The 12,832-nt window shown below is 37.9% G+C and overlaps 1 protein-coding gene across 1 annotated transcript; it reads right to left on the bottom strand.

The window, feature by feature from the left end:
* Positions 1-1,527: 1,527 nt before the first annotated feature.
* Positions 1,528-12,736, bottom strand: LOC103804853 (adenomatous polyposis coli protein-like; the record flags this gene model as incomplete). The annotated part of the gene is made up of 5 exons (XM_009077488.1): positions 12,677-12,736; positions 7,789-7,873; positions 6,690-6,891; positions 2,489-2,597; positions 1,528-1,641 (listed from the first exon to the last, which is right to left on the bottom strand). Coding segments are annotated over exons 1-5 (570 nt in total), but the record flags the coding sequence as incomplete, so codon positions are not given.
* Positions 12,737-12,832: the final 96 nt, after the last annotated feature.

The raw sequence follows: 12,832 nt of genomic DNA, 5'->3' as shown, positions 1-12,832 counted from the left end.
ATATATATATATAGAGAGAGAGAGAGTAAACAGCTGTAACAAACCTCTAGGCAAACACTAATTCAGATACCCATAAAATATTTCAAGACATACCTGGTAGAATTTTCCACCCACAATATTAAAAAAAACCAATCAACCAGGGGAGAAGCAAATTCAGGGTCATCTTAATTACTTTCACAGTGATTTAACTACAGTCAAATTGTGTCTGTGAGTAATTTCTTTTAACCTCTGCCTGAACACAGTTAGAATATTGCCAGCAGCCCAGCCTACCATTTAGTTTAATAAACCTTCCTTTAGGTTAAGCTGGTTAGCAGCAGGAGAACTTTCCCATAAGTTCTACTGTGAATGCTGTAACACCTTCTTCTGCAATGGGGCTAACCAGATATCCACAGGCCATCCTGAGTCTGTTCTGCCTTCACTCAGGACAGGCTGACACAAACAGAACATCTGAACTCGTGCAGGGCATCACCACTGCTGATAAATGTTAGGAACACAGCCCTGTGGCTCTCAGATCAGAGGCAGGTCCTATTCAGGCAGATTAAACTTGCATCTGCCCGAGTACATCCAGACAGACAACCCCCTGCACAGCCTTTGAGTACAAAACCTGACAACTGCAGGGTTTCTATTCTACTAAATACTTATAACTGTATGTATTTTCTGCAAAGTCCTACTAGATTACTCACTTTTAAATTTAAATGTAAAACTCCATTAGAAAAGTTTCTTATGTAGCGAAATTCTGTGTTGAGTAAACTGAGTGAGACAAACAGAACCTAAAGAGAATATTTTTATTGAAAATAGTTATTTTTCTAACATTCACCATAAAAAAACCCCAAATCTTACCAAGTTGGTTATTTAACACCTCAGGAAATAAACAGTAATAAATAATTCAAATTGCTGCTCTGCTACTGGGAGGGAACAGTTTTCACAATCAGCAAGAAACTGATTACTTAATTTATGTGTTGCATACAATTACCTTTTGATTTATACTTCCAAATGTGTGTGTCACGTGGTTAGAGAACTGTACATGTCCTCATCATGAATGCAAAACAACTCTTGGTGAGAGCAAACAAATTCCTGATAAGTATGTGAATTACATTTAATTTGAATACATTGTTTTCAAAGATTATTTCCTGACATGCAGCTTCTGGTTAAGGAACCAGTAGCTGGATTTTATTCTAAACTTAGAAGCATGAAAAAACCCAGCACAACAGATGCAAAATAACGCAGTTGCAAATACATGGTCTTTTTTGAAGCTAAAATGGTAATAAATTATGACCAAATAATAATTCAAAATATTTTTACAGAAACTGTCTACACCTGTAGAATCACAAGGCTCCTTTAAAACAGGCAGATGAGGGTACATTTTGCTGAGCAGTTATTTCCTGTATTCTGATTCCTACTTTTTGTCTGAATGCCTAACTAAATGCTCACTGTGTTTACACACAGTTTAATGATACAACTACCAACAATTTAATAATACACAGAAAACCTTTTCCCATCCTTCTAATACTGAAATTCAAACTATACCTGTGCTCGCTTCTCCATGTCCTGACAAGTACCTAGTTGTTCTTCCATTGCAGCTCTAATTTGCCTTGCCTCATACTCCAACTGCCTTCTGGTCATATCTGTCTGCAAGGAGAACTGAAAGCAAAATACAGAGAGGGCATTTTAGTAAATAACGTTTATGTAAACAATGCATTTCTCAGAACAAAAGCAGAACAATTACTTTTCCACAACAAACTTCATAAACACACAGAACACAGTCATAGATTCTTAAAACACAACTGTGTTGTGGAAAACTAGAACACAATGTTGTGCAAGCAGCTGACTACCTGTGAGTTTTGTCAAATAACTAAACATAACAGACAAATACTGAGAAAGTATCACTCATTACAAGTAAAGAACATCTGGCCGCTGACATGTGCAAATATATCCAAGTTGCTGAGATCTAACAGGAAAACCTGTATTATCTGGGATATCAGACATCTTCACTATCCCAGATAACGGTGACATGACTATAAATAGTTTAGAGATGTCAAGGTAAAAGCTTATAGCAACAATACCTGCATAGGCTATTGCATCACTTCACTGACTGTTACAAGATAAGAGCTCCTGTGTACACTGTCTCTGAGGCTAATGTTGCCCATAAAACTAGAAAGGTCCACCATACAAGAGAACAGATAGAGAAAAGACCTTTGGGGGACATGGTTAAAGATGAAGTGTACTGATGTGTAATTCACTTGTTGTAAGGACTTCTCAATGCTCCTCTGTTACCAGTGACATTTATGCTGATAGGTATGAATGTTAATGTTTAAAATTCTGTATGAAAAAATGCAGTATTCAGGCTGAGTTGGTCTTGCATAGTGAACAAAAAAATATTTCAAATTAAAATTAAGTAGAGAGTGTCACCAAATTAATAAAATACACACAGCATCTAAACAGAGATCATAGCACCAGATACGCGACAAAGTACTCTAAAGGTACTTACATTTTCAGTAAGGGGGAGACTATCAATCCTTTTAGTCAGGTTCTGAAGCTGGGCATAATACCAGTCCTTTTCTTTCTCTTCCTTCTCAAGCTCCGCAAGCAAAAGAGATCTATTAAAAGCAGGAAAAGTAAGTGTCTCACTATTAACATCTCACTTCCACATGAAGGCACAGAAATAGGCATTGATACACATGAAGGTTGAACGAGAAGGAGGGTTTGAAGAGGGCACCAAGAAGACACTGGAGAAGGTGTGTGCAGTTCCTTGGCCTCAGCTAAACAATCTATCCACTCCTCTGTGCTAAGCATATCAGGTCCACATATAAAAAAATACCTACATTTCTCTACAAAATCACTTTGAAATCCAAGGCTAAGAGACCTTTTGTGAAAGTAAAACCAGTTATTAGTCATGTGCTAACTTGTACCTCGTTTCTTTCAGACAACATGCTTTGTAGAATGCAAACTACATTTAAGGAAAGGTCTGGATGTTACAGAAGCACGTACACCCCTCAGTCACATTACTGAAGACTCTTATTCACCTTTGCAGTGTCCTATTACTAATTCTGTCATCCATACCAAAACTATGGGTAAAGCACACAAACTCAAGCTATTTCTGTGAGGGTTCAAAGTATTTTAAAATACTATTCTCCATCAAATGTTATAGACAGGATACATTTGCAGCTGTTTGAGACATTTTAAATGGGTATCATAAACATACTGCATACCTGAGTAGTATATGAGAAAGATAAGAAGATTAATATATGCAGACTACCAGGAAAAAAAAAATATTAGAAATTTTACATACTATTTTATCAATTCTTCATGAGGTAAATTTTATATAATTCTAAATTTTATCAATATGGCTAAATAGTGTTCAACATGTTACAACACTTTTAGAAATATGTACTAAAATTTTCCAGCAAATTCTGGCTACTAGGAGTATACAGAAATCCACTCCTTTTTCTTTAAACACAAGTTTATTAGTTTATTTCTAATACTTTCTGTGAGCACTCTTTGTCCTCCTGACATTTAAATACTGCTCATTAACATTAACAGAAAGGCTAAAACCAACACTTAGCCAGAAGACAGAAAGCTGCACACAGGTTTGTCCAGTATTATTTCCTATCCCCTAATTTCTACATTCCCTCTCATGTTGTGTTTTTTCTGAGCTATTTTCATAGCTTAACATTTACACTCCATATCCAACACAAGTGACTTGGCTAGTGTTGAAATGTACAATTAAAACATGAGCTTCAGCAGGGAGAGACTGAAAAGTTACATCTGAGTGTGTGAAATCTGAGTAAATGTGTACAGAACAACATAAATGTACAGATTTGATCCAACAGTTATGTTGAAACAGAACTGTTTTGAGAAGGTTAAGGCTACACATTAAGTCATTTAGTGGGCAGCTTTAACATCTGGCAGGTTTACAATCAAAATGAGTGAAAGAAGCAACAAATGGCAATTGCCATGCCATGGCAGGTAATTACAGCAGTATTACAGGGCCACAGAAATTCTTTAGCCACAGGGATGGGACTGGCAGAAATTCCCTAAGTCTTTCAGACAGACTGAAGGAAAACCTAATAGATGGTGCTCAGGGGAAGCCTGTTGAGAAAGTAATTTTTTTTGCCCCCCACCTGCTCATTCTCTTAACACATACCCTGGGTGCCTAATCTCTGCACATGCAGGCATTCTGCAAGGCTTCCCTTTTTACCACCTTGGGTGCACATGCACCAGTTTCGTGAAATAACATTTGCATGAGCACAGTTAATACAGCCCTTACAAAACGTATTTTTACCATATGAAGATTTGCAAATGCAAAAGGACTGACTAATTCTGCCTCTGGATGTCAGAGAACTGGTAGCAGAAACCAGAGGGATTACTTCCAGCTAAGTAAACATGTCATTAAGTTGCTCCTGAGAAACGCAGCGTATTCGGTTTGTGAGACACCGCGTCATTCAATCTGTTTTGACATGCACAATGGATGCCCATAGCAAGAAGAGAACTTAGGAACCATCAGTGCTCCATACACAACATAATGCATGACCTGAGGGTGACTTGTTTAATACTGTAATTCTTTCCTTCTGAAGCAATGCTTTATTTGGGATTACTAGTTTGGTATCATTACTCTATGAGAATTCAGGTTTTAACAATGTCTTTTAGTTCTCTCAGCTGAAAACCCGAGAGAGGGTTTATAGCAGGCTTCACTTTAGTTTCCTGGAAAGTAAGTAGCAAGTTGCTGCAGATGTGCCTGAAAAGCTGTTCCCCACACTTAACATTACTATCAGATACTTTAACAACCAAAAGTATAGCTCCTTCTCAGGCTCCTGGAACATCTTGAGGTTAGGAGAGGATTTGAAGTGGATGAGCTGTTACTGATCATGAAAAAAATTGATGGAAAAAGCCAGCATAGTTATTCCATCTTTTTATACCCCAGAACTGTTTACATTAGGACTTTCACAGTATCAAGAGAAAATTCTGTTCTCTGTCATCCACTGTCAGTTCAGAGAGAATGCAGCAATGCAAACAGAGAAACCCTTTGGAACTTTACACTATTTTTATGCGTTCACAAAAAGTTTACAATTGGAACTGTTTTCCTGAGGGGTGGGTAATTTGAAAGACTTCTCCAATGTGGTGTTTTGAAGCTACCAGCAATAGATGAAGCTGAATGAATACAGAAAACTGGTTTCCTCTTTTGGAGATCTTTTCTGCATTATTACGTCAATATTATTCCCAGTTAAAAGGGAGAGGGGATACCAGCTATATGCTTCCCTACTTGCATTATGTACATTACAACTATCATGAATATTTTCACTTCGACTGGTAGGAGATAAAATAAAATCTTGAAAATTAAACAGTGCTGATGCTGTGAAGACTTAGCTAACTTGTAGAGTCAGCCAAGGGGAGATCAGCATAACAGAAGAAGTCAGGAGACAGAAACCTCTCCAAATCAACATTAAGGAAGTTTAAAAAAAGCATGGCATGAACAAGAAGGAATAAACTAGGCATGTAAACATATTCATATGAAATTCATCACAAGATTTTGATCTTCTGTGACAAATTACAGAATTTACAAATGTGAGAGTATTGAATTTGCTAAATTGCTAGAGGTAAACACAAAAAATAACCTGCCGTGTACTCTGAAAAGTTTTGTATCTTACCAAGTATATCTGGAAAAAGCCAGTGAGAAAGTGGGAGATATTTAATGAACAGCATATTCTAAACTGACAACCTGAAAATATAGCACATACAGACACCCCTTTTTTTCTATTTTTGATTGGAAATGTGAGGAGAGTCAGTAAATGAGAAGCAGGCTGGTGATTTCATCTTTATTCTGGTAAGTGAACCAATCGCCAAATTTTCTTCCCTTCAGAAATTCACTTTCAGCCAAGTGTGGCGGGCTAAATCACAGGCAGATTAAATACATCCTTTAGTCCCCACACAAACACTGTTGCCCATGAGCAGCACATACTGTGCCAGTGTGTTAAGATACTGAGGAGAAATGTTGCCCTGCTGCAGGTCTCCAAAAAGTGTTACTTTATTCCAAATTATTTAAGGCTTGTCAAGTTCCATCAGTTATGAGAAGTCTGCTTAAGTGCCTCCCCAAATCTATTAGCAAATAACATGTTTATATACAGGTTTAGAAACACAGAAATGTATTAAGTATGCCAAATGAGTTTAGACACAAAACACAGGAAAATAAGTGGCTAATTTTCTTTAAGAAATTCTAGTAATTTCAGATGCACAGTCCTACACTCCCCACCCCAAGTTCTGATTCATTTGGCTATCCAGGGTTCACATCAATGCCCTACATGTCTCCTGAAACAGCACAAAGAGTTGAGCAGTTTGGATTATCCACCATTTCACTAATAATGAAGCCAGATGTGATCTAGCCATGCCTCTACAGATCATCTTCTCCACAGCACAAATACTTTCCCCATCAGCTGTGACTGTAGCAGTGCTTAAGTTACTCTGAAATTAAAACACCCTTATCACTCTTTTCAGTGTTATTTGGAACACAGACTGGTCTACTGCTTAAGCTTTCTTGCCACGAAAAATGCCCAAAGAACCATCACCTCAGAATCCACCAGATTGGCAAAGTGATTAAAACCATATTCATGATAGCGAAATGCTAGGTGTGTCAGTAATTTCCACATTAAAATTAGAAGTCAATCCATATTGGAAGAAGAAACAAACAAATTTACCTCTCTTTTTCTAGCTCTTCTAAATATCCAGTGCTTTCTCTGCTGCCATTCATAAAACCTCTTCTTGGAAATGACCCCATGGGAACTGGACTGCACTCTCCTGAGCGGCTTGACACAGACCCTTCCCGGCTCCCGTATGAACGCACGGACACCTTTGGCCTTAACTTCACTCCAGGGAAGCCAGTACCTTCCAAGTTCAGTTCTGGATAACAAAGAGCAAACATTTCCAGAGTTGAGGTTCAGCAACACAAATTTAAAAGGTAATTTCTATCTTAATTTCTGAATAAATCCATGGTATTTTATGGAAACATTCTGCATGGAAATCCATAGAAGATGTTGCGAACAAAATCCATGTTAACGGTACACTTTAAGAGCAGTTAACTGAACAGATGGCCAAACTGCAATCCTGGCATTCAGAAGAGCCTGCCTGCCTCCACTCTTAACAAATGGACAGAGTTTCGTATGAACATCATAGCGATTACCTCGTGGCCCACTTCCTAGCAATTTATTTTTCCAAGACCCTGCGGATGCCTCACAGTCGTGTAACAGATGACTACTCTGTTCATCACAGGGCCCCTAAATGTAGACATTCCCTATGAAATTTCTGGTTCAGTGGTAGGGATAATGGATGTGTACAGGAGGACAGTGGTCTGGGCTTGCTTTGCACATCCCATACAATGGGATGATACACGTTCCAGCACACGCTATAGGGGTGGGGGCATCAATTTGCAGCGTGACAGAAACAATTCAGGTAATATGACACAGAGAAGACAGGACATGCAAACAAGTTTAGAAAATCGGTCAAACTACTCCATCATTAAATTACATGTACTTTTTCCCCACAGAATTGAATGAAATGCAAGTTACATTAAAAGCATTTCATACAAAGTAACACAAGCAAAAGTATAAAAAGGAACAGATTTTTTCTTTCTGAGCATGTGTCTTAAAATGTTAAGCAAAAGTAACAGGCACTGGGACTATGCCTAACCATCAAAGCTGGCACTGGAAAGAAGATGAATCCGAGTTAGAAAATTTTATCCCGAAGAAAAAACAACAGAGAAACAAATGAACCTATTTAAAAAATAATTCTGTTATTTACCTTTAAGTCGTTCCAGTAAGTCGATTTGTCCAGAAGATGCCATTGCCTCATCTTCAATACTTCCTTGTAGCTGTTTCAGTACCTCCTGTAAGAAATTAAGCTTGATTAAGAAATTCTTACAATTATAAACCACAAGGTATGTCTTATCCTGCCTCAAGCACACATTCATGTAACAGCTACCAAGACACCGATATAAACTACATTTCATGTGAGAAGTGACTAAGTGTCATAACTTTAATTGCCATCAAATATCATCTGAAGTATTTCCCCAAGCACTGTCACGATGTAAAGTATACCCTGCATAACTCAACCTATCTGGTAGTTCAGTCTATTGGCTTATTTGAAAGCTCTTCTCAAAGTGAATACCAGCTGTCTCGCATTTACAGATGGAGAAATGGAAATCAGTCAATCCTGTAAAAATAAAGTTTGGCTGCATAACTAACAGAAAAGTATCTTGAACAGAAATAATGGCCAGGATTATTTTTTTGAGGTTTTAGCACCACTGTAAACCAGCAAGAAGAGTCATGTTATTCTTACTAGCAACGCTACCACCACCACACCTACGAGAAACAGGTTTAGGGATGATTATCATGGGACAGTTATTTGGATCATTACTACTACAGGCCCACAAGAAAGAGATTTAGGACTCCTTCATGCAGCTGAAGCTTCAAACCCAAGAATTCTGCCCTGTGCTATTGAAACTATGTATGATAAAATTATACAACTGAAGAAATATAGTTCTAATCATAAAGGCTCGTAGTAAACAGTGACTAAAACAGGCCTGTAAGCCCCCAGGTACCCAATGCTCAGTGGCCTAAATTCAGGTAGAAAACTAAAGGCAAGTTAGCTAAACTCTTTTCAATACCATAAAGGCAGATGCATTGATAGCAAAAAATAAATTAAAAAGACTGGCTACAAGGCAAAAAAGCCCTTACTGGAGTTTCAAGCATCATTTTTCATACTGTGGCACATAAAATATTTTTAGAAGCAGCAATAGTCTGGAGAAGAAAACAATACTGAGTAATTGAAGGTCCTCCATAGTCTTCATACATATACTCTGCACACAGGATTGTACTTCTCTCCAGACCTGAAAACTAATTAATTCTAGACTATTTAAAAACATGTCCACATCATTTTGTTCTTTTAACAGCATACCTCACTGTCAATATTAATGGCTCTTGCAACCTACAGAAGGCATCTTTTAAATGCATTTTTCCCTTTTCAAGGAAACAACATGGCACCTACAAGTCAAGATATGCTTTAAGCAGCACAGTGCTGAGCTTTTCTATATTTTAAGTGATCTTCCTTGTAAAGGAAAAAAAAAAGAAGGTAAAAAGATTTTGAGTAAAGAACTGCACAGGGTTCTGGGTAAATAATCTCAAAGCACTAGACACAGAGCAAATGGTAGCAGCTCAGTCACTGCAGCCCCCACCATGTAATTAGATGCTGGCACTCTAGGAAGAATAATTCTGGAGTACAGACACAATTTAAATTGTTTTGTGGAAGTAATTCTGTACGTGAATCGAGGCAAAATTTCCCAACTGACATGTTGCCTGACTAATGGAGTCAAGGTGTGTGTCCACATCCATGTTTTAGTTTGGATCAGTCTGACACCAGACTTCCATCTGTCCCACTAGCTTCAGTGCCTATTGCAGGCTATCTTGGAGCTGAATCAATTCCTTTCTGATCAAACCAAGACAGTAGTTACACTTCAGACTGCACTACCCATTAAATGTCAGCTTTGCCTTTAGGATCAAGCCCAGGGTGATAAAATATCTCCTCTTGGAAAGACCATCTTCCCTGTGCTTGTGCTTTTAAAGACATTCAAGGTCATCCTAATTAGCCATATGGCCTAGTCATCTCCATACATAACATCTGCCTTGTCAGGACAGAGAGACAAACAACTAATGTGTTCTTCAAAGAAGGACTACTACATTATCTGACATAAGGACAGATAACATTTGCAAACAGCAGTCTTATCTTCGAAGTCTAAAATGCCAATGTAGATACCTGGAGTTACCTTGAGGGAGTTTTGCAGTCTTGCAGAAGACCTCTTAACTCAGATAAATTTAGAAATAACCAATGAATCACTTTCTCTGAAAACAAGACCTTTGCACAGGGTAAAAACCCAAGCCAAACATCCCATCTTTCCTTCTGTTTCCTTCTTAGAAGCCTCTTTCTCACTTCTCTGCATGGCACATCCGCTGGTTCAGAAATCACATGTTCAGGATACTTTCCTACATAATGAGTCTTCCTACTTTAAGAGCCAATATGAAAAGCTAAGTGGAATTACTATCAGCTTCTCCTGCACTACCAGATGACTGAGGCGTCCAGGCAGTGAGGGACTGCTCTTTCTAAGCCTGGCCAACAGTTAAACATTAGCATGCCAGATCACATTTCTCAATTTTCTAGTTCAATTCATTTAGGTTTTAATTTCTATATTCTGAATCATCCCCTCTTTTTTTCCCAACAGTCCATGCATTTTTTTCCAGCTACTAGATAAAATGTTCTTTTCTGTATTTTTCCACATTTCTTTTCTATAGTGCCATTGCTAAGGCAACAATGTCATTGTGAGGCTACGACATCAACTTCAAACTCCATCATGGCACACTGAAATCTAAGCTGACAAAGCAAAGGTTAGAGAGACATGCAGCCCGTGGGCCAGGTACTGGTAGAAAATGAAGCAGTGTGCTAAAAATGACAAGTTTGGGAATTCTCAATTACACTTGAATAAAGAACAGAGAAATGTTCTGCAATAACTCATCTGAAGCAAACATGGCAAGTTATCTATTACTGTAATAATGCAAATTTCTTTTATTCACTACTTACAGTTCAGGATTCAACACTAATTCCGTTTACATGCATACAGAGCTTCGGAATTGCACTTCTCCACAACAATTTTGTATTACATTTTATATCATGTCTGCTAAAATGTAAAATATTCTCCACAAATAAACCTGCATCAATTTAAGTTAAATTAATATTCTGCTTAGTTATGCAAGTTCCAATAAATGCATTAGCAGTGATTTAAAGCATTATTTTAAGCAAATTCTTTACGGAATTAGTAGTGATTTACGAATAAAAAATACACAAATATAAGGAGGTATTGAAGTTTTTTCTGTGTTCTTTCAAAGAATGCAAGCCAAATTATTTTAATGGTCACTTAAGTATAACCTAGTTTATCTTGTCCTGTGGCAGAAGTACAAAAGAATGCTTTTGGAAATGGAGCAGGACCTATGACTCATCATCATTTAAAAGGGTTTGTGTCTTCACAGCCTCTGGACTGTGAAGTACTGAAACAATGTCAATTTTTTGTTTGGTTGGTTGGGCTTTTTTGTTTGACCTTTAAAGCTACTTTATGCATAATTAAATGAAAAAGATCAGATCCATCAGCATGTAACTGTACAATTACTGAGAAAGAAAAGCACCTTAACTAACAGTACATGCACTCAGAGAAGTGGTAATGGTTGTAAATGGAATGGCTTAAGGTCTGTGAATGTGCTCAAGCTGCTAATAAAGGAAGGAATGACAAAGGAACAATGTTAACAGTGGCAGACTTAAAATCCCAATGAGTTAAGATTTAAGGCATATTTAGTTTTTCAGAACTGTAAGTATAAATATTAATATTTAGGAATATTTCAAAGTATGGTATATGTGAAAAGACATTCTGACTACAACTCAGACAAATCAGATAGGTTTGGTCTTCTGTAAGCACTACTTCCCCCCTCCCTTTAAAAAGAATAAGCTTTATTACTTCTATTCACTTTTCTCAAAGCTTTGTATATTTGGTGAATGCCAAAATGTACAAAAATCATAATGAAAATTAAATTGATGAAATTAATGAAAGCAGAACATCAGATATACTCACAGGCCAGTTACCTTGGTTGCCATTATGTTTACATTTGAATATAAAGCCAGGTTTAATTGTATTAATAGGGTTTACAATTTCAGACACTAATTCCACATATATCTTAGCATCATTAAGGACAGGAATAGCATCCCGAATGGCTAAGAACTGTTGTTTATCAACCAAATCAGCAGCATTTTTAAATTAGAGTTTTTCTGACAGCATTTGAACTTAATTTTTAACCTGACATACTGAAAACCTAAGACAAAATTTCTCAACTAAGAGTCATTTTTTGACCCTCAACTGAGTCAAATGTTACATTGTTTCAATTATTATGTCATAGAATCATAGAATGTTAAGGGGTTGGAATGGACCTCAAAGATCATCTTAGTCCCAACTGCCCCTGCCACAGCCAGGGACACCTCCCACTAGGCTCAGTTGTTCAAGGCCTTATCCAGCCTGGCCATGAACACTACCAGGACTGGGGCATCCACCTCATTACTGCCTTAAGTGCCAAGCATCACTCCAGTTGCTCAGGCCTATAATGAGGTCCAAGTGATAACAGCAACAATGACAGCACTGCTGACTGAGGTGAAACACTGGAGCAACTCAACTTTCAGCCTTGTAGAGAGAGGAGAGCACTTGTTATGTGAAATGATGTTGTTCATTTTAATTTCAAACAATGTCACTTTCTAAAAGCACAGTATTCACTCGGTGCCACCATGTTCAAGAGCTGTCACTTGCTGTAACCATACACAGAAGACAGTACTAAGTTTTTTGTGCAAATACAGTGTCAGATCAACTAAAGCGATCTGATTTTATGCTCAGAAATAGGGCTGCCTGAAATGATGGCCCTCTGATTACTACCCCCTGCTAGTAGTCCAGGCTGGCAGTGATGATATCAACAAAAGAGGCATTAGGGTAATTTAAAAGGACTTCAATAAACTGGGCAGATTAGTTAATGGGACAGGAACACAGGTAGTGTTTGCCTCAGTTCCTGCAGTAGCAGAGATGGATGAGGAGAAGAGGAGGAACACCCACCTTATTAACAGGTGGCGAAGGGATTGGTGCTATGGGCAGAATTTTGGCTTTTTTGACCATGGGGCATATTCCGTATTGCCAAGCCTGCTAGAACCAGATGGGCTTCATCTCTCCAGCAGGGGAAAAAGGACTGTAGCCCCTAAGTTGGCAGGGCTG

This window comes from Acanthisitta chloris, unplaced genomic scaffold (assembly GCF_000695815.1).
Source record: "Acanthisitta chloris isolate BGI_N310 unplaced genomic scaffold, ASM69581v1 scaffold14816, whole genome shotgun sequence".
NCBI lineage: Eukaryota > Metazoa > Chordata > Aves > Passeriformes > Acanthisittidae > Acanthisitta > Acanthisitta chloris.
Note: the sequence above shows the minus strand (reverse complement) of the source record. Positions and strands in the feature narration are given on the sequence as shown.